At 42.9% G+C, this 26,604-nt stretch overlaps 5 protein-coding genes across 7 annotated transcripts; 4 read left to right on the forward strand and 1 right to left on the reverse strand.

Moving 5' to 3' along the window:
* Positions 1-343: 343 nt before the first annotated feature.
* On the reverse strand, positions 344-3,970 carry LOC130402172 (SUZ domain-containing protein 1-like). The gene is made up of 4 exons (XM_056606301.1): positions 3,702-3,970; positions 3,146-3,195; positions 2,778-3,044; positions 344-2,656 (listed from the first exon to the last, which is right to left on the reverse strand). Exons 1-4 carry the CDS (start codon positions 3,750-3,752, stop codon positions 2,542-2,544), a joined length of 483 nt encoding a protein of 160 aa, XP_056462276.1. The 5' UTR covers positions 3,753-3,970; the 3' UTR covers positions 344-2,541.
* A 1,208-nt stretch (positions 3,971-5,178) lies between these two features.
* fbxo42 (F-box protein 42) lies at positions 5,179-13,460 on the forward strand. Of its 2 annotated transcripts, none has more exons than XM_056606258.1 (10): positions 5,179-5,332; positions 6,436-6,709; positions 7,225-7,341; positions 7,601-7,735; positions 8,010-8,163; positions 8,271-8,381; positions 8,519-8,615; positions 9,150-9,206; positions 9,323-9,439; positions 11,593-13,460. In XM_056606258.1, exons 2-10 carry the CDS (start codon positions 6,439-6,441, stop codon positions 12,613-12,615), a joined length of 2,082 nt encoding a protein of 693 aa, XP_056462233.1. In that variant the 5' UTR covers positions 5,179-5,332; positions 6,436-6,438; the 3' UTR covers positions 12,616-13,460. The 2 variants fall into 2 exon arrangements, with proteins under 2 accessions (XP_056462233.1, XP_056462232.1); XM_056606257.1 differs by having other exon boundaries at positions 6,433-6,709; positions 11,593-13,457.
* A 562-nt stretch (positions 13,461-14,022) lies between these two features.
* On the forward strand, positions 14,023-17,731 carry slc25a34 (solute carrier family 25 member 34). The gene is made up of 7 exons (XM_056606285.1): positions 14,023-14,110; positions 14,415-14,467; positions 14,562-15,158; positions 16,333-16,398; positions 16,552-16,704; positions 16,813-16,947; positions 17,071-17,731. The coding sequence occupies exons 3-7, from the start codon at positions 14,685-14,687 to the stop codon at positions 17,257-17,259; spliced, it is 1,017 nt and encodes a 338-aa protein (XP_056462260.1). The 5' UTR covers positions 14,023-14,110; positions 14,415-14,467; positions 14,562-14,684; the 3' UTR covers positions 17,260-17,731.
* A 109-nt stretch (positions 17,732-17,840) lies between these two features.
* On the forward strand, positions 17,841-20,989 carry LOC130402155 (transmembrane protein 82-like). Its single transcript, XM_056606283.1, has 6 exons — positions 17,841-18,177; positions 18,283-18,355; positions 18,511-18,703; positions 18,869-19,292; positions 19,547-19,731; positions 20,211-20,989. The coding sequence occupies exons 1-6, from the start codon at positions 18,093-18,095 to the stop codon at positions 20,313-20,315; spliced, it is 1,065 nt and encodes a 354-aa protein (XP_056462258.1). The 5' UTR covers positions 17,841-18,092; the 3' UTR covers positions 20,316-20,989.
* A 1,202-nt stretch (positions 20,990-22,191) lies between these two features.
* fblim1 (filamin binding LIM protein 1) lies at positions 22,192-26,515 on the forward strand. Of its 2 annotated transcripts, none has more exons than XM_056606278.1 (8): positions 22,192-22,329; positions 22,851-23,185; positions 23,286-23,431; positions 24,227-24,320; positions 24,424-24,593; positions 24,702-24,880; positions 25,122-25,242; positions 25,515-26,515. In XM_056606278.1, the coding sequence occupies exons 2-8, from the start codon at positions 22,855-22,857 to the stop codon at positions 25,617-25,619; spliced, it is 1,146 nt and encodes a 381-aa protein (XP_056462253.1). In that variant the 5' UTR covers positions 22,192-22,329; positions 22,851-22,854; the 3' UTR covers positions 25,620-26,515. The 2 variants fall into 2 exon arrangements, with proteins under 2 accessions (XP_056462253.1, XP_056462254.1); XM_056606279.1 differs by having other exon boundaries at positions 24,233-24,320.
* Positions 26,516-26,604: the final 89 nt, after the last annotated feature.

Consider the following 26,604-nt stretch of genomic DNA (forward strand, 5'->3'; position numbering starts at 1 on the left):
TTTCGCTTAGGTTTTAGCTACGGTCAGATGAATTATATATTTATATGCAACTTGAATTCAGTTTCAAAGCTGTGGTCAAACTTTGCACATTAAATGTACAAAGTACTGAATTGACCAGCATACCCCAGATTGAAATAGATCTTGCACAAGAAATATAAATTCTGATAATAATGGGAACAACACCAACAGATAACCTGAGGCTTCCAAGTTATACATTGCTGCTTGGTGTGTTGAATTTCGAATCGTGATGCTTTCTACAGGGCTATAATGTGTGTCTACTACCAATTATGGTAGGCAAATACCAAAAAACTGTATGTACAATAAACCATAACAAACAATTTAACAAAAAATAAGAACAAAAATGCATTGCTTCATGTTCACCGTCTTTATTAAAGGGTAATTGTGAATTTAAGACATTTTTCTGGTTTCAAAAGGACAAGCAAATTAAAACAAAGTTATAGCTGAATTTAACTACTGGGTATGATTAAAAAAAAAAAAAATCCAAAATGAATGCTAATGTTGGAGCATAAGAGCTTAAAGAGCAGGTGCCTCAACCTCATTTTTTGATCTGAAAATAATACAACCAAGACTTGCATCTTCTTACAAAACCCACATTGTTCTGACCATATCATCACCATGCCATACCAGCAAGTGGTAGATCGCTTGCGTGCAGAATGAATCATAGTCTGGACCTCTTTTGTATTGTCATGATCCTGTATGCTTGTCAGGAGACTCCAGTGGGGTCCCGAACCCAAGGTTGGGAAACACTTTGTTAGTGCATATAGAGCAAGCCAACTTTGTCAATACTTTAAATTGAGAATCCTTTCATCTTGGGCCTTACATACAAACATAACAAATTCTATCCAATTTTGGCTAACTAATTAAGACACGTTTCATTGTATGTTAAACTATTTCAGAGCTAGACAGGTTGACAGTTTTACATGAGGCAAAATACATAGATTTTAATCTGTATCGTAAAACAACCTCTAGCAAAGAAAGACATTTTGAATACGCCATTGTACGGGGAAATTCAAATGAATGGTACAATTATGGTAGCATGTATTTTAGACTATGGGCAGACTTTGTGGCTAATGGTTAATTCCTCCAGAATTTCTTAGGTTTTAGATCAGCCAAAGAGCTTGTAGAATACTTTCTCCCAAAAGAAATGTTCCTCTCCTGTGTCAAGTCCAACCATGCATCATTATTTAAATAAAGCCCCAAGGAAATTATGCTGAAAAACCTGGCATGGTGTTGTTGATTTGTAAAACAAGTAATGCAAATGTGTGGAAGGAAATGATCTTAAGAATATCTTAATAAAACCTATGAATATATTCAGAAATCAGCCATGATCCCGCTAAATAGTGTCATGGTTTAGTGTATCGTTTATCTTTTTTTGGTGTATTTTTAATTTGTATTTGGTCATTTCTCTGCTATAGATTAGACACTAACACATAGTGTTTACATCTTTAAGTTCTTCAATCTTACTACTAAAGAATAAGAGGATTTTTCTAGGCTGTGTCACTATACTGACCTAAATAAACATAGGACATTTCAAATTCATAAAAGGGATAGTTTCAATGAAGATTTATATTTGTTGAAATACCTTCTCAAATGTGTCAAAATTCTTATGAGAAAGCAGATTGTAATGTTATTTTTCTTTCTTTGACATAAACAATGTTCTTGAACATAATATTTAAAAGAAAAATGGAGACCAAAAAAATACAACTGAAATGGCCAATAAAAACTAACTAATAAATAATAAAAAAACAAATGTAAAAAGGTATGCAGGCAATAGGGAAAATAATTATTGCTTTACAAACCAAGACTTACTCCTATTTTATAACTCACTTATACAATCTTTGGCCAAAGACTACTTTTCCACCAGGTACCGCTTTACTGGAATTCGTTTGTGAAATCTGCTGGTTGTCCATAGTGATTTCTTGACACTTTACAAAAACAAATCTGAACTAGAACTCTCTTTTCATAACTTTCCAATTAACTATCCAGTCGCTTTTAAACGAAAACCAAGGCAAAGGGCCAGAAATGGCAAGTTGGTCCCTGGTAGATATGTCACAAACCTCCAGCAGATTATTTTTCTTTCCTTATCCTCTCTTGGCCAATACAAACCTGTTGTCCTGGCTCATAGCCAGCCCACGAGAGTGGCACGTCCTTGGCCAGCTCAATAGTTACATCATGGGGAATATCACAGTGTGTGGGGACCTGAGGAATTATTCTTATCCCAGCATAGAACCGCAGGGGCTTCTGATTGCAGGAAAATCTATACCAGCCCCTTTCACAGTTCCACACGGGGAAAAGACAAGGCAAAAGGCAAGGTGCATGGCAGTCAACAGAGTGTAGAGGGGCGGAACGGTTCATATGTTGGTCTCATCTTCATGTGTTCATCCATCAGTGTGTAATCCATCCCGCCACTCCCTGTGTCATACACAATGCCGCCCACACACCTGGTTCGATATCCACTCTAGATGGCCATTCAGGGGGAGGAAAATGGCAGATTTCATTGGATGGGCAGCTTGTTCTTATTTATCTGCAGAAGCGGAAGCCGGAAGTACCGTCCGGCCCGGAGGGTTGACGGATCACATGAGCGTTTGGACAGACTGGTTCTGCTGGTGGCTGCTGACCACTAACTCGAGCATGCCTTTAATGTATTGAGAGAAAGTTATTGTTAGCGCCTAGATACTTTCCTATTGATTCATTTCTGTTCATATTCTAGAATGATTGATTTAAGTGACATTGGGATACAGGTGGGTTTCTCTCACCTGTCTTGAGATGGTTTGTCCTGGGGGGCGTCGTCAGAGCTTGCACTCCCCAGAATCCTCCTCCTGGCCTCTGCATACTCAGCTTCTCGCTGGGCGAGAGACTTCATCTGCTGTGAGGGTCGAGAGGATGAAGGATTTCCCATCATGCCGTTGTTTGAAGGACGCTTGAGAATGCGGATTTGTGGTGGAGGTGCTGCAGGTAGCGAGTCGTCCTGGATTACAACACCAGTACGCACGACTGAGCTTCCTGAACTCAAGCTGGATTTCCTAATCAAAAAAAGGAAAAATATGTTAACAAAAGACGACGTGACTGAAAAATGTACATTGACCACTTTTGATTTTGTTCAACATCCATTTTATTTACTTACTTTGCTTCTCGACTTATTTTCAGCTTTGCCTCGAGTCTTCTCTCTATTTCCTGAAAAGATAAACAAAGAATATAAGAACTGTAAGGCTCCGTACCATATGATCATAATTTGCTAGGTCGATATTCTTTCGCATAAATTCTGTGAGATGTAATATAATTCATAAGACAAAAATGAATAAAGCTGAATGTGTTCCGTTTGTAAATCAAAACGCCATGTAAAATTGAATATCCACAACAATAAGAACACCATATGATAAAAGCCTTATATGGTTGCCGACAAGGTGGGTAAGATTTGTATTATTATTAATTACCTATGCAGGCAATTAAAAAAAAAAAGTGAATTTCGTCCGATATCAAGGCTGTGCGATTCAGTGTGGACGCGGCCTGCAGAGCCGCAGACAGATAGATCCAGGCTCATCGCTGTTCTCAAAACAACATACTTTAAAAAAATCAAGGCTCCGACTCTCCGACCTACTAGTAGAGGAAGCTATGCAATGATCGGACCTGTGTCGATTAACGTAAGACTACAATCTCGTAAAGACCAAAGTCTTCCATACCCCGCTGTCCGCCGCTTCTTCCCAGCTATCTGCAATCTCTTCATCGTCCATGTTTATAGATCCCGACAGCTCCGTCTTCTTTAGTTTATGCGGAATCGTGTCCAGGCTGATGTGGCCGCAAAATCTAAATTCAATTTGCTGTATTTTAACTAATTTTTATCCATTTTTTAAGTTGTAATTGATATTGTAAGCGTATTCTAAAATGTTCTGTGTGTGTTATTGTCTTGCTACCAATCAGGGAATCCTCAATTCTTCCTCTATAAATTAGAAAAATCCCTTATAGGTAACATCGCAATAAGTGGACTTGGGCGCTCCTAGTGGTAGTTCTAAGAACAACGCTGTCGCATATTCTGTCCCAAATAGATACCGACCTATTTATTCATAAGGTCGGCCAGAAGGTGATCGATCCATGGATATATGTAACATAAATAAAATATATATATATAAAATTATGGGCATTATATATATATAATGTAATATACATAATATAATTATCTGGAAATGGTTTTTTTTAATGGAAAATCAAATGTATTAATGGAATTGTTATATTTAATAAACAAATCACTTCACAGCATTTGGTTTTCGTGAAATAAAATAGCTGAAACGATAAATAGATATGAAAGTATACAGCAATATATATATAGATATATATCTATATCTATATATATATGAGGATTTTTAAGGAGGCATCTTTATATGGAACAAAAAGGCAAGTTATACAGCAATATATATATATATATATATATATATATATATATATATATATATATATATATATATATATTGCTGTATAACTTGCCTTTTTGTTCCATATAAAGATGCCTCCTTAAAAATCCTCATATATATATAGATATAGATATATATATAGATATATATATATATATATATATATATATATATATATATATATATATATATATTGCTGTATAACTTGCCTTTTTGTTCCATATAAAGATGCCTCCTTAAAAATCCTCATAGGTTTTGGAGCAATTCATTTGGATGACATAACCTTTATTTGATGGGGCCTTTCACAGTAGGAGAAAAAGTGTTGGTTAAACATTAAGTATGACTACGTTCGATCTAGTCAAGTAAATATACATTGACCAGGCTTGTGCTGCGACCTAAATAAATAAATAAAAACCTAAGGTTAAAATGACAGAAAAATAAAGCAAGTGCCGGTCGTCCTGGAAACTGAGCCCGCCGTTCTGACCGTGCGCTCCATATCCCATGAAGCTGCTGCGATGATCTGGCTTTTGAAAAATATTGGACATTCTTTAGCAATTTTGAAAGAATAATATTACAAATAATTGAATCCAAAGTTGACAATATACTAAAAGGCATCTCATCTCTCCGAATCCCCCCCCCCCCCCCCCCTTGGGGCCGTCCCCCCTGCTGTGGCGACCTTTGCAAAGGAGCCCATCAAATCAAACAGCCAAATTTCATGAAGCCCACCGCAGTGCTGCTGCCTCTGGTGGTGCGGAGGACGTGGTGCAGCTGATAGAGCTGCCGATGCCTCCACTGAAGATGGCGAATGTTTGGAATGTGCAGATGCAACACCAAAGCTGATAAAGGGGAGGAGGAGAGGAAGGCTGAAATCTCGTACCCGATTAAAGATCAAGTCTAAAACCACGGTACATGTTATTGCTGTTATGTTATAGATGCATGCTAGTATTGCACATAAAGTCTGACGGGTCCACTGGACGTCAGGGAGGCTAATCATGTGGAAGAAGCCTTAGCTTAACGCTAGCTGTTTTCCAACTAGCAAAGATTATCCACTGCAGCCTAGCACGCTAACGTTAGCCACCATGAAACTGCGATTTTTATTCCATAGATAACGTGTCATGTTTCATAGTCGTGGCGGTGGCCTAGTATGGCAGGGGACGTGTATTTTCAATGTGTCATTTCATTTATATGGGGAAATCTGCGATCTCTAAATCCATGAGAGATTCTGCTGTCTGCTAACTGGTTTCTTAGCATTGTTAGCGTTTGTCATTAATACTGGTACCTCCATTCTGAACTGTGTGTTCTAGTGAAGATGACAAGTAAGGTTTACTACACTGATGGCTGGGATGGATATCTGACATTAGTCAGTGTTGTTATAGTTAAAAACTAAATGGATCATCTTCACTTCAAAATGTGCAGTGGGAAACCTATAATCATTGTTTTACTGGGTATGTTTACTGGTCATGGTTACTATGACTATAGTTCAGGTGCAACATGTACCGTGTTACAAGTCCTTTTGAGGGTGTGATTTGGACCTGGTGAGCCCAAGTCAGATGTATATTTACAGCCTTCCAACATCGTTAAAAGATGATAGTGCTTCACAGGCCTACAGTCGGGTGAACTAGCTCGCAAATGCTTGCTATGCATTTTTTTTGTTCTTTATAGAAAGCAATTGATTGTTTTAAATGTCTAACCTACTCAGTGACGTTTCTTGACAAGGAAGTAATTGATTTTTCTTGACGTATGTAATTGCATACAGTACGTCAGTCCACTCAAGTTTTCAAAACTATTTAAACAATATATCCAAACATATTGAAAATCATGGTGTAGGTCGGAGAGGTATTATCATGTAGCTAAAAGGAAGGTTTAAAAAATAAGGTCCTTCGACCAAGCTTTAATGTAGCTGGAAGATGAAGGTTTCATACCAAACCGCAGAAATATAAATGTTTGATCCTTGTCCTCAATCTTTGTAAATTAATTACTTGCATGTATTTCAACCATATTACAGCAGATAATGTCCCGCACCTCTGAAACTGAGGATGGATACTTTGTTGCCATGGATACCGAGGAAGATGGAGAGGAGCCAGTTGTGAAAGCGGGAGAAGTAGATCAAAAGATGGGGTCCAGCAATCACGAGATCGACCCAGAATGTGGTGCCAAAGGGAGGAGAACAATGTCGGAACTACCAGAGGAGGTTCTAGAGTACATCCTGTCCTTCCTCTCACCGTACCAGGAGCACAAGACTGCTGCGCTGGTTTGCAAGCAATGGTATCGCCTCATCAAAGGTACAGCTTTCTTATCTCTATGTATTATTTTAGACCCCAAAAGCTGATCAACAAATCATGCGTTCATTTTATGGTACATACGGTCAAAAGAAAAAAGCTTATACTATTCAATTGATACCCTGCAGACAGGCTCACAAACGAGACTTTAGATTAATAAAAAAAAGTGTTTATTTCCCTCTATATTGGTTTGATCATGTTGCTGGAGACGGGCCAACACAAAATCGGCCAGCAGTAGGAAACTGTAAAAAAGTGTGTGTAAAGGTTTCAGATCAACATTGTGTAGACTGGCCACTGTAGAAATACACCCATAAACATCCTCTCCTGAATGCATCATCCAATCCCGCAAATTATTTTGTCTTTGGTAGAAATCTCCGTAAATTTCAGTTTTTGTTTTCTGGTCCACGCTCTGTACCGTCTCCAACTAGATCTTCTGATATAACGTAGTACGATGGCTGGATCCAACATTAGCCTGCAATTGATAGTGCTAAAACTTTTCTTACTCCTTTTCTTGCTAGGCGTTGCTCATCAATGTTACCATGGTTTCCTGAGGGCAATTCAGGAGGGTAACATTCAGTGGGAAAGTCGTACATACCCATATCCTGGAACACCTATCACTCAACGTTTCTCACACAGTCAGTATGCTCTATGATTTATTATGATGCCAATCAAATTAATTGCTTCTCAGACCTGTTATAAAGTTGGCTTTGAGTTAAACACTTAAACTTTGTAACCAATGTATCTATGCTACCTATTCTGAATCTGCATTAAACCAAGAATCTATGCAAATCTTTTTATTATGACCAAAGGAACTTTGAAACACACAATTAAATATAACCTTTAGCGTTTTGACAGGTTATATATTATTAATGCATTGTTTTGTCTTTGTTCCAGGCGCATGTTATTATGACTCCAACCAGTCCATGTATGTGTTTGGGGGTTGCACACAGAGTAGCTGCAATGCTGCCTTCAATGATCTGTGGAGACTTGACCTCAACAGCAAAGAGTGGATTCGTCCTTTAGCCTCAGGTACCAGGCTAATGGTACCACTTTCGTGACCGCAGTTATGCAAGGCAAAACTAGAAATGCTGAGTCACAGGACTAGGTGCTGTTTGTTAGCACAAACTGTGTTAGTAGCAAAGAAATAGCGATGGAGAACTATTCTAAATATTCCCCTCAATCACTGTCTCTTTAAAATGTAATTTTAGTATTTCATTAATTTTCCAAACAGCCCATATTTTATCAGTGTATGCGTTCAGATGGCTCTTTTTCAGCAGAACGTGTCCATTGTCCTTCCACACAGGCTCATACCCATCTCCAAAGGCGGGAGCCACCCTAGTGATGCACAAAGACCTTCTAGTGCTATTCGGTGGCTGGACCCGCCCCAGTCCTTACCCGCTCCATCAGCCAGAGAGGTTCTTTGATGAAATCCACACCTACTCGCCCTCTAAAAACTGGTAGGGGATCGCTATGGGCTCGCCATGTTCTAATTCAGTCCCTCAGGTTCCCATTTCCTGTTGTTTTTGCTTGATCTTCAGCTTCATGCATTCTATTTCAACACCAGGTGGAATTGCATAGTGACGACCCACGGCCCCCCACCAATGGCTGGACACTCCTCCTCTGTGATCGGCAACACCATGGTGGTGTTTGGGGGCTCGCTAGGAGCACGGCAAATGTATGCTCTTCTTGTTTGTTTTGTGAATGCGTCTCCACAATGACATGAATGCTCCTATTGTAACCTGCTGATCCATGTATGAACAATGGTTGGTGTAATTCCCTCTCTTGCCTTGCTCTCTGCATATCCCTCATCAGGAGTAACGAAGTGTGGGTGTTGGATTTGGAGCAGTGGTCCTGGTCCAAGCCGGCCATATCTGGACCCTGCCCGCATCCCAGAGGAGGCCAGTCTCAAGTAAGGAGGCTCCAACAGTCGAACAGAATCAACTCGTATTAGGGCTTTGACTCGAACTTCCTTATTCGAATATAATTAGAATATCAAAAAAGAAATCAAAATTCGAACGAATATTAGGCAGCCCTTAATATTCAAACCTGTTATGGGCAGGCCAAGAGGGAGAGACGTCGGAGAACCCGACGCAGTCTATTCATAATATTGTAATGACCACGGAAGAGGCAGTGAATGAAGTATTGATTAGACAGCGATTTATTAGAAACCTAATAAAACGTTGGAACACGCAAGACCGGTAACCATAGCAACGCCGGTAAACAAACCTCGCGAAGCCCAATCCAGGTCTTACTGAAGGCATTTGATGGTCAAAATATTATTAATAAATATTCGAATATTAATATTAATAAACAAACAAACTTCGAATATGATTTTTGGACAAAAGTCAAAGCACGACGGGTCTTGTATCCCAACCAAATTGTTCATGTTTCCTTTTTCCCGTTTCATCAACTGAGTCTTTACCAATGTCTTCTCCGTCTCTAGATTGTCATCGACAAGGAAACTCTGCTCATCCTGGGGGGCTGCGGTGGCCCAAACGCGGTACGTTTCCATCACACGTGCTCAGAGTTTCTCGTACCCTGTCGTCATTCCCCAATGCACCCGGAGGCAGCCTGATGACCACTGTGTGTCGTTGCTGTGCGTCTCCTCCCTTTCAGCTCCTGAAGGACGCCTGGCTCCTCCACATGGGGGTGTCTCCGTGGACCTGGCAGCAGCTGCAGGTGGAGAACGACGACCACGGCGCTCCAGAGCTGTGGTGTCACCCAGCCTGCAGGGTGAGTAAGCTCCTGCTGTGTACAGGCCAAGGCGGGAACATGAAAGTGAGTTAGATTCGGGCGAGGGAGAATCTGATGGCACCATCCTCCAGCTAGTAGTGCCAGTTTCATTATTTTTTATCACTTTACCAAAGCTTGAACACTGAATTGGTACGCAGAATTCTCCAGTGTGCACTGGCTATGCTGTATTATTAACCTTCGATTATTACAACGGAAACACATTTGTTCCGCAAAAATAATCAATGTGATTTCTTACCCATTATAGGCTATCCCTCAAAAATTAAACACAAATATCCCTCCTGCCCTCAAATATAATAACATAAGAAGTAACACCAGCAACTGTCCGATACATCAGTTTGTTTCCTATTTGATTCAGTTTAGAACATGTCATTAAGAGTATTCTTAACAAAGGGTTTTGATTATGAGGTGTTCACTTTTCTTCCTCAACTCCTCAACTCACACTTTATGTCAATATGAAGATCATCAGTATGCTATGGCCTCGCAAACAAGTGATTTATTTGTCTTGTGTCCAAACAAATGACATTTGTCATCCCATATTTTCACAACATCACATCCCTTGGGGCAGATGCTGATATTACAACTTTATATTATAGGTTAATTATAAAACTGTAATTACCCTATAATGTATAAGAATATCCCAGTTCAATACTTTATCTGGATCTATCCAATATGGCATTACCTTCTACTTTTATATATTTTTATTTTTAGTATATAGTATATAGTACAGCCTGCCGGGTGAGTGTTTGCTTCTGCTACATTCAGGCCAAAGTGAGAACATAAAAGTGAATTAGCTTTGGGCGAGGGAGAATCTGATGGCGCCATCCTCCAGCTAGTAGTGTCAGTTTCATTTTATCTTATCACTTTACCAAAGCTTGAACACTGAGTTGGTACGCAGAATTCTCCAGTGCGCACTGGCTATGACTGCAGAATCGCTCTTATGCTGTATTATTACGATTATTAAAACGCAGAAATATTTGTTGCGTAAAAATATGTTTTGTTTTATGCCGGTCATTACCTTCTACTTTTATTTTTATTTTTAGTTTAAGAAATCGGTTATCAATATTAAAATGTATGTTGACTTTATTCCATGGCATATACATTTTTTTTTTAATACAGTTAGAAAAAACACATTGTATTTAGGGCTGGCCCGAATTATTCTAATATTCGAATACTCGTTCGGAAAATTAGTATTCGAAGCTTAAATCAGTATTCAGAGCTTCTTTTTTTTTCTTTTTTTTTCACGTACGTGACGTTACCAGAGCGAGGGAGGCAAACTATAAGCGTCAGCGACACCGAGCAGAGAAGCGAGAGAGGTGGAGGAAGAATAGATATCTTGTTTCCCTTTACTTTATAACACAACATTAGCGGGATCTCTGGAGGAAAAGTAATACTTAAAACCTTAGCTTAGTTGTTTGTTTACGTTTGCTGTACAGCGCCGCGCCAATCAACTGTGACTGGCTTGCTGCAGAGCGTGAGCGTCTTGGGAATACCCGGTCAATATAATGGATATAATATGGACACATAAGACAATCAATATTCTGTATTTGTTATGGATTTATTGTACAAATTCCCTGAAAAGATGAACGTTCCAGGATGAATTGAAAAGCTCCCGTAAGGGCTGAGATGGCAGAGAACAGCTGATTTGGAACGGAGCAACAGCTGTTCGCTTTCACAGGGAAAAACTAAGGGACTTCAACCTACTTAGGCCTACTAATTAACGTTCAAAAGCTATTAAATCTTCAACAAAATATGCAGATACTGTCAAAATTGGTTCCAGGGAGTATATAGGGATTATTAATGTTGTTTTTGATGGTGTTTTTTTCTGGAACGAGTATTCGAATATTCGCTCGGAAAAACCAACGAGCATTTGAAGCCTGAAAAATGGCATTCGGGCCAGCCCTAATTGTATTACAGTATTATGCTGGTACCGCAATTCCATCCCACTTCTCAGCCATGCAACTTCTTCTTTAGTTGCATGGCTATGATTAAATCATGTGTAGTCTACTATCACCACAATCTTATATCTCATGTATTACCATGGCAACATATTTGTGAATCCCTTTGCTGTTGTATTACTGTGCCTCTTTTCACTCCGCCCGCTTTCCGTCGTCATCGTCCGTTCTTCCTTCTAGGTGGGCCAGTGTGTGGTGGTCTTCTCCCAGGCGCCGTCTGGCCGGGCCCCCCTCAGCCCCAGCCTCAACTCCCGGCCCTCCCCCATAAGTGCCACGCCGGGCCCCCTGGGCAACGAGCCCCCCTCCCTACGCTCCCACTCCCCGGTGCGCAGCGGGGCCGCCGGCCTGGTCCTGGGCACCATCGAGGAGGCCCCCTGCGTCAATGGGCGCTGGGGGACCCTGAGGCCCCGGCCCTCAGGCCGCGGCAGCACCAGAGACGGGAGCCCGTCCTCCTCCCAGCAGCCTTCCCCGTCGCAGGTGCCCGACAGCCCCCCCCTGCCCCCGCTGCTGAACGGCTCCTCCTCCGCCCGCACCAGCCCGGGCCAGGCCGCCTCCCCGCCGCTCCACCCCCACCTGCCCGCCGCATCGGACTATGGCTGGGAGTCCCCCCCCTCCGCCGCGCCCCCCCCAGAGGGGGCCAGCACCAACGGGGTGCACACCCCCCCCAGCGGGTCCCCGTGCACCCCCCCCGGGGCCGTGTCCCCCGCCGCCTTACGACGGGGCCTGGAGGCCGTGAAGAACCTGTCCCCCTCCTCGTCGCCCCTCCTCCAGGCGGGGGGGGTCAACGGGGGCGGGGCCACGGCGCCCCCCTCCGGCACGACGCCGCCGCCGTCATCGTCCTCCAGTCCCCCGCAGGTCGCCGGGGCCGACGGACACGCCATCCCGCCGATCGCGCGCCGCCTGGGCCACCACCCGCCCCAGAGCCTGAACGTGGGCAAGCCGCTGTACCAGTCGCTCAACTGCAAGCCCATGCAGATGTACGTCCTGGACGTGTCGCGGGCCAAGCCGGTGGCGGTGGTGTCCTGGAGGGTGTACGGCAGCGGGAGCCCCGCGGCGGTCACCGGCCCGCCCGAGACCAGCCTGCACACGGTGGTCCAGGGCCGGGGGGAGCTCATTATCTTCGGTGGGCTGATGGACAAGAAGCAGAACGTGAAGTACTACCCGAAAACCAACGCCTTGTACTTTGTGCGCGCTAAAAGGTAGTGCCAGCCCGCAGACAGGCGAGCCAACCCCCCCCCACCCCCCCCACCCTCTGTGGAAGCACGGGGGGTTATCGACACACAAGGCCTTTCTCTGTTATCAAGGATTATGAAACCGTACATTATCATAATTAGGTGTTCCATCTCCGACTCTCTTTAACCCCTTCGGCCCACTGTCACGTTTTAGCGGAACTTAAATTGACCCACACTTTAAGATCAACCATTTTGTTAGAATGCGTGTTCCCATTTGATTTTGTGTGCACGGGAGTTCGCAGTTTTGTTTTTTTTCCTTACGAGCGGAGCCCACAGTGGTACGAGTGAACAGGACTTGCCCAAAAGACGTTTGTGTCCCGCCCTGCCTCAAATTCCTAGAGGAAAGGTTAGGCGAAGGGAAACTGGGGAAACCTTGAGGACTACCTTGCTTTTTTATCACACTTAAAGCCTGCATTGTTTACATTGGAAACTTGAGTGTATGTGTTGTGTGAGCATGGTGGTTGTTCAATGTGTAGGGTGCCATGGCAGGTAAGAGTTGTTGCATTGTACTATAAACATAGTCAAACAATAAAGGCCTCAATGTCTTACCTGATTCTGTCATTTTGGGTTTCATGTCTACTGTCTATTTTAAATCAAAAGAAATTAGCATGTTTTAGTTGGACGTGTTTTGTTGTTCTAGCTGGTAGTATTTATAAAGCTCAACATCAGCCTCTAGTGGTTATTGTGCATATTGCACATAGGGTAATCCAAAATCAATCAAAACAATACCTGGTCTTTAGCCACGAGATGACCCCAAAAAAGGGCACTTAGTCAGCAGGGTAGTTGGTTATTATGAATATGTGCGAAAATAAGCGTTTTCTTACCATTCTTAACATAAATCAAATCGTAAGCCCATGAAGGTCAACAACAGCACTTTCATTCGGTCATGCTGTGTTATTGTCTTAACATTGGACTTTGCATATTCTTCAGACCTGGAAAGATTGGGTTGACAGTCTGGAAACCATGTTTCAAAGGAATGCAAGCGAGAGTGCTGCAGTTTAATGCATTAGTAATCTGCAATGCACGACAATTAACACTCAAATTACGTTAAATGGAACAATAATAACATCGATGCTTAGAATGCATACGAGGCAATGACACTATGCTTGCATTCGTATGGATTAATAAACCGGATTCCAAAACTGGAGTGCAATGATCTTCCTTATTTGACCACGTCATATCAAGGATTAATTATCTGTCTCCTTCGAGGGACTTCGGCCTATACAATCTGACCAACAATAACCTTTAACCCAGAGAGGCTCTATGACCAAAGTGGCATTGGGCAGCCGCAGCAGGACCGATTCGTTCAGAACGGGGGTTGTGGTGTTCTGACAGACAGGGCTGCCTCGGTATTGGCTGTAGCAGAAGACTGGGGGCGGGGACTCAGACAATGAATGCGGTGAGGCGGGCACATGTTTACAATGTTAGATTAGGAAGAGACGAAAAATACTACCTAAAGGTCCACGGTGAGTTTTTATTTAAGGCAATGTCATTCAGAAGATGTTTCCATTTTGTAATAAAAGGACTATGAATGGGTGTGTTAATTGCTAGAACATTGTGTAATGCTTGCTTAAACTTATCGTGTTGGAAGCTTGACAGGGCAGTTTTTCCACCTCTTTTTTTTTTGCTTGCGGAGGCACATAATGTTTTTTCTACGTGTGTATGTAATTATATAGGGTGTTTAGTGCCTCTATGAATCAATGCCGAAATATTATACAGCGAAAAGGTAACCACTGAACTTAAATGTTAACTTTTTTCTTTCTCCAACAGAATTCTGCTGGATTTTATCTGCCACAAGAATAAATTGATGTCCTTAATCTCAGGTACTTTTAAGAGCAATACAACGAAAATTGTTTGTGTAATCTCCCAATAAACAAAAGTAATTTTGTCTATGCATTCCTATAACCAATCTCACAGAACCAGCCAGCAATCCATGAAGATGTTGTGGCCTGCAATAGAAGCATCAATCGGTCCTGAGAGATGATGGCAGCTAGCTCTCTACTCTAAGCCTCTCTTCATAAGTCTTCATCTGTCTCAGGGATGACCAGCACTCCGCTCATGAAGTACTCCCCCAAAGACTCTGCCTTCATGGCCCCCCCAGGTGTATCCGGGGTACTGTTGACCTCCTCACCCACGCCTCCGGCCGTCTGGCCCCCCTTGGACTTTGCCCTGGGTGCCTTGGCATGTTGCGGGGCGTGCGTTTTCACCAACCCCTTGGAGGTGGTGAAGACCCGCCTGCAGCTCCAGGGAGAGCTGCAGGCGTGGGGCTCCTACCAGAGACACTACCGCGGGGCCCTCCAGGCTTTGTGGATGGTGGCGCGCACGGACGGGATCCGGGGCCTACAGAAGGGGCTGTCGGTGGGCCTGATGTACCAGGGCCTCATGAACGGCGTGAGGCTGGGATCCTACTCGTACTGTGAGGCCTCAGGGTTCACCAGCGTCCATGGAGGGAGTCTGCTCTCAGGGGCCGCGGCTGGTGCACTGGGGGCCTTTATCGCCTCTCCTGCCTATCTGGTGAGAATTTGGGAATTTCTCTTTTTATTTTTCCATAGATATGACGGACAGGATGTACGACCTTGAACCATGGCAGTCAAATGCAACATACACAAAAAATATTTATTTTGTTCGAGTAATTCAAATGAAGTCATAACTAGCCATTGCTTGTTAGGACTTCATTCGTGACTTCACAACAGAATAATTTATTTTGTGGATTTTGAATTTGGATTCAGTGATTTAGCAGACGCTTTTATCCACAGCGACTTTTGTGTAAATTTCAATTTTTTACTTCCGACCTTGTGTTTCCACCCAGAACCTTGTGGCTTGGAATCAAACTCCCCCTCATTGAACTGTTATGCCCTCTTTATTTTTCTTATATGCCTTTTTAAGTCCCTGCTGTCCCCATTTTTTTATTTAAGCTCTGATATTGTTTTCTATTCATATTCTATTACTTTTAAAGTAATAAGTTTACAATAATTTAAGTTAATTTAAATTGATTAAATTGATCAATGGAGGCAATATTTACAGCCGATTTTCTATTCACGATATCTGTAATATTTTTTGTTGACACATTCTTTGCTACTGCTAGTGTTTTCCTTCCCCAACTGTCATTACATAAAAGTTTCTGGTTCACCTTTCCCAATGTTACGGAAACATGATGCGGGTCAAGGTGTCAAGGTGTATAAATAGATCCACACATGTAATTTTAAACAACCCTGCAACTTTTGGAGTATATTTATTCGACAGCAAGGAAAATATGTGTGCTGTGTTTATGCCAGAAGTAGGATCAACCAGGAATTTGAAATGTGTGTTTGTGTAAGGTGAGATGGAAACTCTGGTTACATGACTGACTCATGTGGACACCTTCTATCCAACTTCCTTTAGGGACAGGGTGCAATATGAGATGAAATACAATCCTAAACTGTTAACTGTGTGTGGAGAGCACATTTGTATTTATTTACGAAGATATGCCGTCAAAGAAATGCCCTATCCAGTTACATAGGCCAACAAGTTGGCTGTTGTTGTTCTGCGTCAAACCTGCCAGCAGAGTCTGAACTTTGTCCAAATATTGCAGGAATAGAAGCAGGGTTTAGTACGCTGTGTAGTATGTAACCGGGAACGTAACAATACAATGAGACTTACACTAGGCTGAACCCATTAACAGTGTTTGTCTGCATTTTTTTTTCATAAGGTGAAAACTCATTTGCAAGCACAGACTGTCCAAACCATTGCAGTGGGCCACCAGCATAATCATCAAGTAAGGCATCGATCATCTATCATCCATGAACGTTACATCACCCCATAGTCATTCATTGGTGTCCGATCATTAATTGCTTCCCTAATATACTGCATCAAAGATGTATCTTTCCGAATGTACAAAGTACTTGTTTGAACTTTTTGTTTATTTCAGGGTGTATCCAGCGCCTTTGCAACTATTTATAGAAGGGAAGGTATCATTGGACTGTGGAGGGGAGTGAATGGGGCTGTACCAAGGGTCATGGTGGGTTCAGCTGCTCAACTAGCAACCTTCAGCTCTGCGAAAGAATGGGTGTCACATGCCCAGGTACGTGTGAGCCGCCGGACCATCCAAGACATGCAACAGGGGCAGCCACTGAGGTGAAGAGGTGGGCAAAGTCTAACTGGCTGTTATCTCTCTCCTTTGCCCTTTCAGTGGTTTAGTCCCAACAGCTGGCTGATTGCTTTGACAGCCGCCATGATCAGTGGCGTCACCGTGACGATCACCATGACGCCCTTTGATGTCATCAGCACGCGGCTCTACAACCAACCAGTGGACGAGCTTCGTAGGGTGGGTTTCAGTGATGACCAACGCCGCTGTTGTATTGCTATTGCAGGAGTAGCATGGTGTATTTGTGGATGATGGATTCTCTAGTAGTGTCTAATCACGGGTCTGTCTGGTTTCTCCTTTCAGGGTCGGCACTACAGCGGCTTTACTGACTGTTTCCTGAAGGTGGTGAGGGCCGAGGGCCTGTTTGGCTTGTATAAAGGCATAGGGCCTGTTTTCCTTCGATTGGGCCCTCACACGACACTGAGCATGCTGTTCTGGGATATGATGAGGCACTCAACCTACCCGGTCAACCTATCCATGGGAAGAAGCTAACCCCATCAGGCTAGGGGGGAGTGCAGCGATTAAGGAGCTCCTTCAAGAACGAGAATAGAATGGACTCATTTCCTCACTTACCTGACGAAAATCTATGCCTTTTGCAATGACTTATGAAAACACTCCTGTTGGTTACGCCAGGATATTAAGTTGTTGTGTCCAATATAATATACCTCATAAAGTTGACGGGTTGGATGGCTTCGAAGTTTTTTAACTTTACACACTTTAACACTAAAGGAGTTTGGGAAAACCGAAAAGCATATCCATTTCACTTAACCACCTCTGTGTTTTGCTATCTCAGTCTCAATGTTTGCTCACTCTGGTGCTTTCAGCTGTCCACGCCTAACATATTGAATGTATTAACTGTATGTATTGAGATGTTTGTTTTTAATGTAGTACATTTTGAAAACTGTCAACTGGAGTCTTTTAACTAAGCTAATAAAGGAAAATATCATTGAACAATTGCATTTCGTCGAATTTATTTTCATGTTAGAGTAGACCTAACTTTTTAAAAACCGTTGTAATGGCCCATGGTTTGTTTGAACGGAAACCCAAAGGAACAAAAATGTATTATACTGTAGTTCTAAGACGGAAAAAACGAATGAATGGAGCATCTTTATTTGCCTAGTAATTACTGGAGAGGAGTGTCGTTCATCAGGAAATGAATAGGATAACAATGTGTCTGACCTTTGGAATTCAAACATGGACGCGGACGGAGATAGCATGTCAAATCTATTCCGAAGGATACATGTTGGACCTAGCGCAATTCACATACTCGTGTCTATTGTGTGACTTATGTCGTAAAGTACTGTGTGATCGCATACCGCAAGGAAATGATGTTTTCCCCTTTCTCCCTATTTGTGAGCGCTTTTGAATGGTTGCCTTTTCATTCAATTTCAATCGATTCTTTCATCCAAGGTAAGTTAGACCTGTTGTCAATCATAAAATGCGTTAACTATTTCAGTTCTAAGCTTTACAGTGGGATATTAACCTTGCATCCTGGGGGCTTTATTATCTGTGTAGGTGTGGTGGGCGCATGTGGAATCACAGTCCTCTGTAATGTGATGAGAGTGTACTTCTTCCTTCAAGCATGCAGGTCAGTGTGACATTTTAGTCCAATCGTTTTTTGGACTGGCATTTTCCTCGAAACGACATCATGTGTCGGTTGATCATGATGTTTAATGCGTTTGTTCTCTGTGAAAAGTAATTCTGGCGGTGAACTACTAAAGTGTTGGTTCTCTCTGTGAATAGTGATTCAGATGGGGGAAAAGATAAGACACAGAAGTCTTCCTCTGGAGGCAGACCTCTGCTGGAACAGTGGAGGACAGCGATACATTACTGGTGCCTGGCCGCCCTGCTGTCCCAGGTGGGCCCGCGTGTCTCCTCGCTGATAATCCTGGAGTTCTGTCTCCGGGCAGCGTCGGCAGGGATCACCGCAGGACAGGTGCGTTCTGACTTACATGGCAACGTGTGTTGAAAGTTAAGGCTTTGTTTACATACACTTAAGGCATATCAGAGTTCATCTGTAACATTTCACTTTGAAACACATATATTTTATTTATTTATAACATTTCAAATCTGCAACCCGCTCCACTCTGCGTGTCTCCAGGACAGCTCCAGCAGAGGACCCCAGCTGCTCTTGGTGCAGTGTCAGTTCTCCCTGGGCTGCTGCCTCACCGCCACTCTCGGCTTTCTCCAGCAGGGGGCGGTAAACAGCACTTTAGGCCTACTGCTGGCGGCAGGCCTCAGCTGGGCACTGGCCAGGATCTGCCAAAGTTTGTGGAAGCATGTTGAGAAACTGTACCCGCTGCACAGCAAAGAACGCTACTGTGGCAAATGCATTAGCCTCCTCACCTCTGGACACTCCATTCTAGCCTCTCTGCAGAGGGGCGTCATCCTGGCCTTCGCCGTAGCGTCTTTCGCCGCCATATCCACCGTGTATGACCAATTTCTGTCTCTAACGGGTGCTCTGAAGTTGTGGACACCTCTGACTCTATGCTATGCTATGCTGGTGGCGTACATCCAAGGTGATGGTGAGCGTTACATTCATTGCCTGGTGTGTGTGTGTGTGTATGTGTGTGTGTGTTTTCATGTGTGTTATCTTTTATGTGTGTGTGTGTGTGTGTGTGTATGTGTGCGTGTGTGTGTGTGTGTGTGCGCATGCATGCATGCGTGCGTGCGTGCCTGCGTGTGCTGGTGGGTTCTAATATGCATTTGCCAGAGGTAGATACTTTTCTTTAATACCGTTTTTCGTGTTCTTCTCCCCACTTTGGCGTTCCTCTTTCAGAGGAACGCCAGCGCCACTCCGGACTGGAAGTTCTGCTGCGCTCGGTGGTCCTGCGCCTGGGATCCCTGACCGTGCTCATGATGACCGTGGGCCACTGGTCCGACATGCTCCAGGTCCTCATCGCGTTCCTCGGGGAAGCCGTGTGTCTGCTGTCCTCCCAGGACCTCATCGCGGCTCTGTTAAAGGTCTGCGTAGACCCCTACAGCCCTTTCTCTCTTACTGTCCCTGTCGAGGGGGCAGATCTCATTACAACAAAGGGAGAGGGGGACCACAGACATGGAAGCAAACATGGAGTATAGTGGGACATCAATAATAGCTCAAACCCATATCAAATGATCTGCTGTAACAGAGACGCAGCCATTAATAGGAGCTTGATATATATGTTCATGAATCACTTTCAGGCTATCACTTAACATATTTACAAGAGCAGGATACATAGCCCAGCATTAACAAAACCTTTTTAATTTGTTTATGAGGGAATTATTTAAAAAGTGGAGATGGCTGTATTAAATATATATTTTTGTACTATTCGTAAAATATTTCATTTATTTTTTGATCTGCGCCCGTGGTCCCTGTTCTCTGGATTCTGTGACAAAACATACAATCGCAATCGAGTGTAATGTTTTTCTCTCTTGTTTTTTTCTCATTGTTCTTGTTCCTTCAGGAGGAAGAAGACGACGACAAAGACATTCGTCCACGAAACTATAACTCCAGATCCACAAGCTCAGCAAAGGGCAGAGCACCCAAGATACCATCAGACGGCTCTTAGACACGCACCTAGCTTTTTGGAGATGGGCTGAGACGGATCTTGTCTACCTCACTGTTCAAACATTTTTTCTCACATGGAATGTGAACAAATAACACTTCTGTTTGTATTATTATATTTAGCCTTTTGTTCTGGAGTGACTCACACTTATTTGTATTTCTCCCTGTTGTTTGGAGCAATGAGTAGCTTTACTAATACACATTACTTTTAAACAAAATCCCAATGCTTCTTACTCTTTCAGTTTCAGTCTTCCAGCAAATTGGAGTGCATGAGAACAAATGTGGCATATGGGTTGTCCCTACAACATGGTTTTCTTGACTCGAACCGAGAACTCATGAACTTTTACACACACGCGCAACGATTCTTTTGTTCAGTTGGACGGTTCATTTCACGCCCTTTCTTCTATTTTCCACAGTTTGACCTTGAGTTACAAATCCCCATTGTTATCCCCCTTTGGCCAAAAACGAATACATGTTGGTTTTTTCGGCCGATGCTTGACGTACGTCGTGAAACGTGAAGACACTGCTCCTGCCTTCCTTCTTTCTCCGAGAGGCAGATGAAACCTGGAGTTATGGGGGGAAGGGCATGGAGAACTGTGGGGATTGTGTCATTATTAGGCATGCCCCCTCCTGCAGCCGTGACATCACTGCAGCATTCCATTCCCCTAGACCCTGGAACAACACAGAGCCCCGAACCTCCCCCTTCCCGCCACCGTCCCTTCCCTCTATCCTGTTTCCCCCCTTCTCTGGTTAACCCTCTCTCCCCCGCGACCCCTCGCCCACCCCCCACTCACCCGTTCTTTACCATTTCTCCCTTTAAAAGCAATTGATTTTTTTAAAATATCGTTTAATCTATGTATTTATTGATTTGTGTTCGTTGCACATGGCTTTCCAAGTGCCTCTCACACTGGATCCAAACTGTAGGAGAAGCTCTGAGAAGAAGTGGGTTAAAGTAAAAAAAAAAAGTAAAAACAATGCTGCAATAAAAAATATGTGCTAATCAGCAGAACTAAACCATTCAGTGCAGGACTTCAAACTCAATAAAACAGATGTTTGGTTGCTCTCCCACTCGGCCACTGCCTGTTATTTTCCCTGCACATTTTGCTCTTACAACCACCATCTTCCCTTGCACAATACCACGATTCACTGCACTACAATGGCGCTGTCCATTTACAGTTTGAGCTCAAAGGTTTGTCCGGAGTTAGGATCCATAATATGATAAGGCTTTTTTTTGCGATGGCCCGCCGGTTGAATGTCCCTGTTGTATGGCAGAAGGACAAAACAACAGTGATGCATGTGATACTGATAAAGAGTCACGCTTGAGAACTAAGTGATGAATTGTGGTGGGAGGGGAAAAAAAGGAAAAGGAGAAATGCAGAATTGAAAGAGAAAAAAAAGCAATGAGGGAGGTAGAGAAAATAAGCCAGACAGAACAATAGAGTGAGAGAGGAACAGAAAAGAGAAGAGAAAAAAACGAGAGAGGTTTTGCTAGATTGTTGTTGTAAAAGGCAGGTACAGTCACATCCTGTTGGCTATAAAGACATAAATGTGTGTTGGTTTGTGTGCTTGTGGGTTCCTTAGTACTCATAAACGCTGCCTTCTCTGATATCTTTATTTGATTACGGTTTTGGACTACATAGCCATGATTTATTGCACAACAGCTTATTGCAGACTAGTCTTTTTTTTCTTTAACAGGCTATGTGTTTGCCTGCCTAAGATTCTCATACCGTTTTCATGTGTCATGCTTTTACTGCACTGTGCGAAAGATTAACTGTTCACCTTTTACGGCTGGAGAGAGGTATTGTCAGTCAGCCAGGGAGGGAGGAGGGGTCAGTAGACGAGAGTTGGGGAGGGCGCTACAGAAGGAAAAGGAGTGGCTTTTTGTAGATAGCAGTCCTTTCCACCACAGTAATAGTACTCTGACGGCCTAGGAGGGAAAACACACAACCAAACCAGAAGTGTTTGGATACAGTGGGAAACGAAAGGAGAGGAAAATCTAACATCGGCTCACATTACTGGTATGTAATGGCATGTAACGGCTTAGACTCTGAGTGGATGAAACAGAATCCAGATGATTCAAACCCATGGTTATTGTATGGTTGTTAACCCATCTTTGCTTGAAGTTGAGAGCTCTCTTTCTCTCTTCCTGTTTGTTGTGTGTGTGTGTGTGTGTGTGTGTGTGTGTGTGTGTGTGTGTGTGTGTGTGTGTGTGTGTGTGTGTGTGTGTGTGTGTGTGTGTGTGTGTGTTTTAAACTTTGTATACTCATTTACATGAGCTTACAGTTTGTATCTCTCCTATAGAGCTAACATTGGCCAAGTGTGTAAGCAGGCATATAACCTTGCCTCACTCAAACCATGTAAACCACCATGCCAGGCAAATGCCTTGCTGCAGACAGTGACCCCTGCAGTTAGGGTTCACCCCCTTCACCGTCCATGTCAGACACTGCCCCGGAGCTACGTGTCTGTGTAGTACGACTCATTCAAAGGCCCTGAGGATTGTGTGTTCTACAAGGCTCTTCTGCTCCACCCTTGCACACAGGACCATGGCGTCGGCAACCCAACCAAAGAGAATGGTGTCTTCTGTCTTCATCACCCTGGCTCCTCCGTACAGAGCCACGCTGACCAAGCCCCAGCACACTCTGCAGACCCACCGGGCCCCGGCCTGGGACCAGCAGCAGGCCGCCGTGCGCGTGGAGCCCCGCGGCGGTGACGGCTTCCGACCGGCCGGCCAAAGACACCGGAAAGACAGCAGCCCGTCTGAGCTCAGGCCCAGCGGGGGTACGGCGCCTGCAGCGACCTGCGGGTCGGACCCCACTGGTCCCACTGACCCACACGTTAGACCAGCAGGGCTGCACAAGGACAGCCTGCCGGAAGGTAACCGGGGAACTTGGAGTGCTCGGGGGGGAACATATGTTTTGCTGTACGAGTAACGTGTGCAAGTTAATTATGTATAAATATTCTCAAACCCCAACAGTGCACATTCCCGTACCCCCTCCTGCACTGCTGTATCCAAAGCCCTCTGAAGATGATGATGTGTACCTCGCTGGGCTTGCATCTCACCAAGAGGGGTTCTCCCCTCAGCCCTCAACACCCGCTCACCCACTAAGTCAGATAAGTCAGGTATGGCACACTCTCATTTGGCAGTGCATCTCCGTTTATTTCTCTGTGTTCCTTATGTTAAGTTGATCGGCTGATTTACATTTCCCTTGACATTTTTTTGGGGTGAATTATTATAGCTCACTGCTTTTTCCGAAGTCATAGTGGTCGTTTCATGTTGGGCAGTGACTGCATTGGATCATCTGCAAAAGGGATTACTGGAGAACCTACAAAAAAAAACTACAAAAACAGCTGTCTTTCGAATTACATTCAGCACCAATATTTATTCTAGTCATGCAAGTTTTCTCGAAACAATGCATAGCAACAATACATGCACTTTTCATTGACAAGCAAAACAATCAACCACACCTTTTGACTACAATGTAGTGCTATAGAAGAAATGTTGGATACACACAGCCAACATTACAGGGGTTATATATTCAGCCCTCAATGTTTATGTATTTCAAATGGATTTTAATTTAATATTAATACAGATATTTGTTTACCAAAATGTAGAAAGACACTGCTTAGTTTATGTTTGGCCAGCTCTACATAACAGCACTGTAAGTCCCTGGCTTTTAAGTTTAAAAGCTATTTTAATCAAAAATGTGTACAAAAAAAAGAAAGTACACAGCATTGTTGATTTAATAAGCTTGCAGGATGTCTCACCTTTCAGTATTCAGTACTTTGCAGCATTACAGTGTTCCACCTTTGATTGTGAAATAATTAATGGGACGTGGCGATCCACAGCTCAATGTGTCAGTAACCAGTTACTCGTCATACATTTGTCATTAACCAGTCATTCATCATACATTCAATCAACAGAAAAGGACCCCATCTAGTGGAGACGATTCAGGCCAACAGTCCCATCGGACCCCACCCATTGAGGTGGACGGCATTCTGGAGAGTAACGGTAACAATGCATTAAAACCTGTTGGGTCAATCCCTCTTCACAAGACACACATGTTTGGCTGTTGATCCTGTCTTGATTGTTTTTATGGTAATGCTCCTTCCAGAGCTGTGCGGATTCTGTAGGAAGACAGTGGCTCTCGCTGAACCTGCCATAGAGGCTTTAAACAGGACCTACCACGACAGTTGTTTCCAATGTAGACAGTGTCAGACCCCACTGGCAGGTAAACTGTACTACAACAAAGCTGGAATCCCACTGTGTGAGGAATGCTACCAGGTGAGGATCACTTACCACATTGTTTGGTTGGTTACACGTTAGTGAAGAAAATACCACCAAGACTTTATTGAAATGGATGTGGTTTTTAATCCCATTTTTATGTATCAGGCCAGTTTGGAGCTTTGCTGGGCATGTGGTGACACAATCAAAGACCTTGTGATTCGTGCACTGGAGCGTACGTACCATCCTGCATGCTTCACATGTGCAACATGTTATCAGCAAATTGGAGAGCAAAGATTTGCTCAGGGAGAGGTTGGCGAAGTCTACTGCATACAGGACTACTACAGGTAACCGCCACAAGCACATTACAGTACACACTAGTTGTTGTTTTATGATGCTGTATTCTACAGTAGGCCTATTGCATGAAATATGCGTTGGCCCATATTGAAAAAGGGAGGTAATTGGAAAGGCTTTAAATTACATTATAACTAATGAATTAAAAATAAACACAGATTATAAGACACCATACATAAAAAGGGATGTTGTGAGTGTGAAATATAACCATTTGTTGTGTTCTGGTCTGTAAAGAAAATACGCCCCCCAGTGTAATGCCTGTAAGCAGCTGATCATTCCCAAAGAAGACGGCACCGATAGCTACACTGTAGAATGCCAGGGCAACTCTTTCCATGAGGACTGCTACCGTTGTGAGGTAGGTAACACCTGGAAAGATGTTCTGCCATGTCTACGCTACAAGATGCCCTGTCTTGTACCCAAAATACACTGGATATTGTTTTCTGAATTATCTTGAAATAAACAAAATCAATAATCATGTAGTTTTGTTATAATGCTCCTTTTATAATGCACCTTATTTTGTTTTGGATTCTCCTTATATATATAAGTAGAATCATTTGTTAATGGTCTTGTAGGTTATTGCCCCTACCTTGTGAATAGATATTAATTTTTTTGGGCTGTTTTCTGTAGATCTGTGCCATCCAGCTCTCTCCTGATCCGAATGAACATGGATGCCATCCCTTGGATGGGAGGATGCTTTGCAAAGACTGTCATCTGAGCCTGGTTTCTGCCTAGCAATAACATCAAATCATAAACAAGGAGTGACCAATAAGAAAGTAACCATAATGCTGGTTAAAAAAAGAAAAGGTGAATGACTTGTCTTGTACGTTTTAAGACTGGAACTTGAAATGGAAACCTTTTGACCAAAATGAAATGATAATGGTTATATGACCAAAATGAATAATTTAGAATACAAAATATGTATGCTTTCATTAGGCCTATACTTTTTAATTTTGCACTGTTTATTTCATTACACAATGCACCAGATATATTTATTCAACAATTATGCAAAACACTATGGTAAAATGTACAGCATTGGTTTTATTGTATTTTTTTTACATTCTTACGAATATATCACAATCATGGTATTCTTTTGTATAAAAAAAATAAACTAATATATATTTTCTGTATGCATGAGTTTATTTTCAAACTTTTATTGATCGTGGGTATTCAAACCAAATATAAGTGTATAGGCATAGCCGAGCAGAGCTGGTTCCAGAATGCAGAAGTCGCTTCTCTTTCTATTATAACTACCTATCTAACGTGAACTAACTATGCTAATGCTTACAACTTTGAACAGCCATTCGCGCTTCCTAGGTCCACCAGCTTATCCTTATACAACTCAAATAAACATCGACTTCGTCAATTGATAAAAAAAAAAGAAGGCATACAGAGCGAAATAATCATTCACAAACATGAGCCGATAAGGTTGATCATATTTTGAACTTAAACTTAAATGATCATCTTGTCCAACCTAGGGTTGTTTTTTGTCGTATCTTAAATGGTTATAATTGTTTTATACATGACAACATTATGAAATGAATATTGTATGTGTATAAATTATCCCCTTCACGTGTGTTGGGATCCTTAATCATAATGATCTACATTACTGTACATTGTTCCTAGAAATAGGCATGCCCGTAAAAAGAAAAACAACCGACGTCGCTCTAAAAATGTCATCGACTTCTGCGCTACGCTGCTTGTCGAGTACGCGCAAAAT

Source organism: Gadus chalcogrammus, chromosome 13, assembly GCF_026213295.1.
Source record: "Gadus chalcogrammus isolate NIFS_2021 chromosome 13, NIFS_Gcha_1.0, whole genome shotgun sequence".
In the NCBI taxonomy this organism is placed as follows: Eukaryota; Metazoa; Chordata; class Actinopteri; order Gadiformes; family Gadidae; genus Gadus; species Gadus chalcogrammus.

What these genes read in the sequence shown, in the direction of transcription:
- LOC130402172 (XM_056606301.1), bottom strand. Translation starts at nt 3,752, where the DNA reads ATGGACGATGAAGAGATTGCAGATAGCTGGGAAGAAGCGGCGGACAGC. An exon ending in AAAATAAGTCGAGAAGCAAA is followed by an intron (nt 3,045 to 3,145) that starts GTAAGTAAATAA and finishes TTTTTTGATTAG; the next exon opens with GAAATCCAGCTTGAGTTCAG. An exon ending in GACAAACCATCTCAAGACAG is followed by an intron (nt 2,657 to 2,777) that starts GTGAGAGAAACC and finishes AATACATTAAAG; the next exon opens with GCATGCTCGAGTTAGTGGTC.
- fbxo42 (XM_056606258.1), top strand. Translation starts at nt 6,439, where the DNA reads ATGTCCCGCACCTCTGAAACTGAGGATGGATACTTTGTTGCCATGGAT. An exon ending in ATGGTATCGCCTCATCAAAG is followed by an intron (nt 6,710 to 7,224) that starts GTACAGCTTTCT and finishes TTTTCTTGCTAG; the next exon opens with GCGTTGCTCATCAATGTTAC. An exon ending in CCAGAGGAGGCCAGTCTCAA is followed by an intron (nt 8,616 to 9,149) that starts GTAAGGAGGCTC and finishes CTCCGTCTCTAG; the next exon opens with ATTGTCATCGACAAGGAAAC.
- slc25a34 (XM_056606285.1), top strand. Translation starts at nt 14,685, where the DNA reads ATGACCAGCACTCCGCTCATGAAGTACTCCCCCAAAGACTCTGCCTTC. An exon ending in TCGCCTCTCCTGCCTATCTG is followed by an intron (nt 15,159 to 16,332) that starts GTGAGAATTTGG and finishes TTTTTTCATAAG; the next exon opens with GTGAAAACTCATTTGCAAGC. An exon ending in GCCACCAGCATAATCATCAA is followed by an intron (nt 16,399 to 16,551) that starts GTAAGGCATCGA and finishes TGTTTATTTCAG; the next exon opens with GGTGTATCCAGCGCCTTTGC.
- LOC130402155 (XM_056606283.1), top strand. Translation starts at nt 18,093, where the DNA reads ATGATGTTTTCCCCTTTCTCCCTATTTGTGAGCGCTTTTGAATGGTTG. An exon ending in CAGGGATCACCGCAGGACAG is followed by an intron (nt 18,704 to 18,868) that starts GTGCGTTCTGAC and finishes GCGTGTCTCCAG; the next exon opens with GACAGCTCCAGCAGAGGACC. An exon ending in TCATCGCGGCTCTGTTAAAG is followed by an intron (nt 19,732 to 20,210) that starts GTCTGCGTAGAC and finishes TTGTTCCTTCAG; the next exon opens with GAGGAAGAAGACGACGACAA.
- fblim1 (XM_056606278.1), top strand. Translation starts at nt 22,855, where the DNA reads ATGGCGTCGGCAACCCAACCAAAGAGAATGGTGTCTTCTGTCTTCATC. An exon ending in TGTGTGAGGAATGCTACCAG is followed by an intron (nt 24,594 to 24,701) that starts GTGAGGATCACT and finishes TTTATGTATCAG; the next exon opens with GCCAGTTTGGAGCTTTGCTG. An exon ending in TGCATACAGGACTACTACAG is followed by an intron (nt 24,881 to 25,121) that starts GTAACCGCCACA and finishes TGGTCTGTAAAG; the next exon opens with AAAATACGCCCCCCAGTGTA.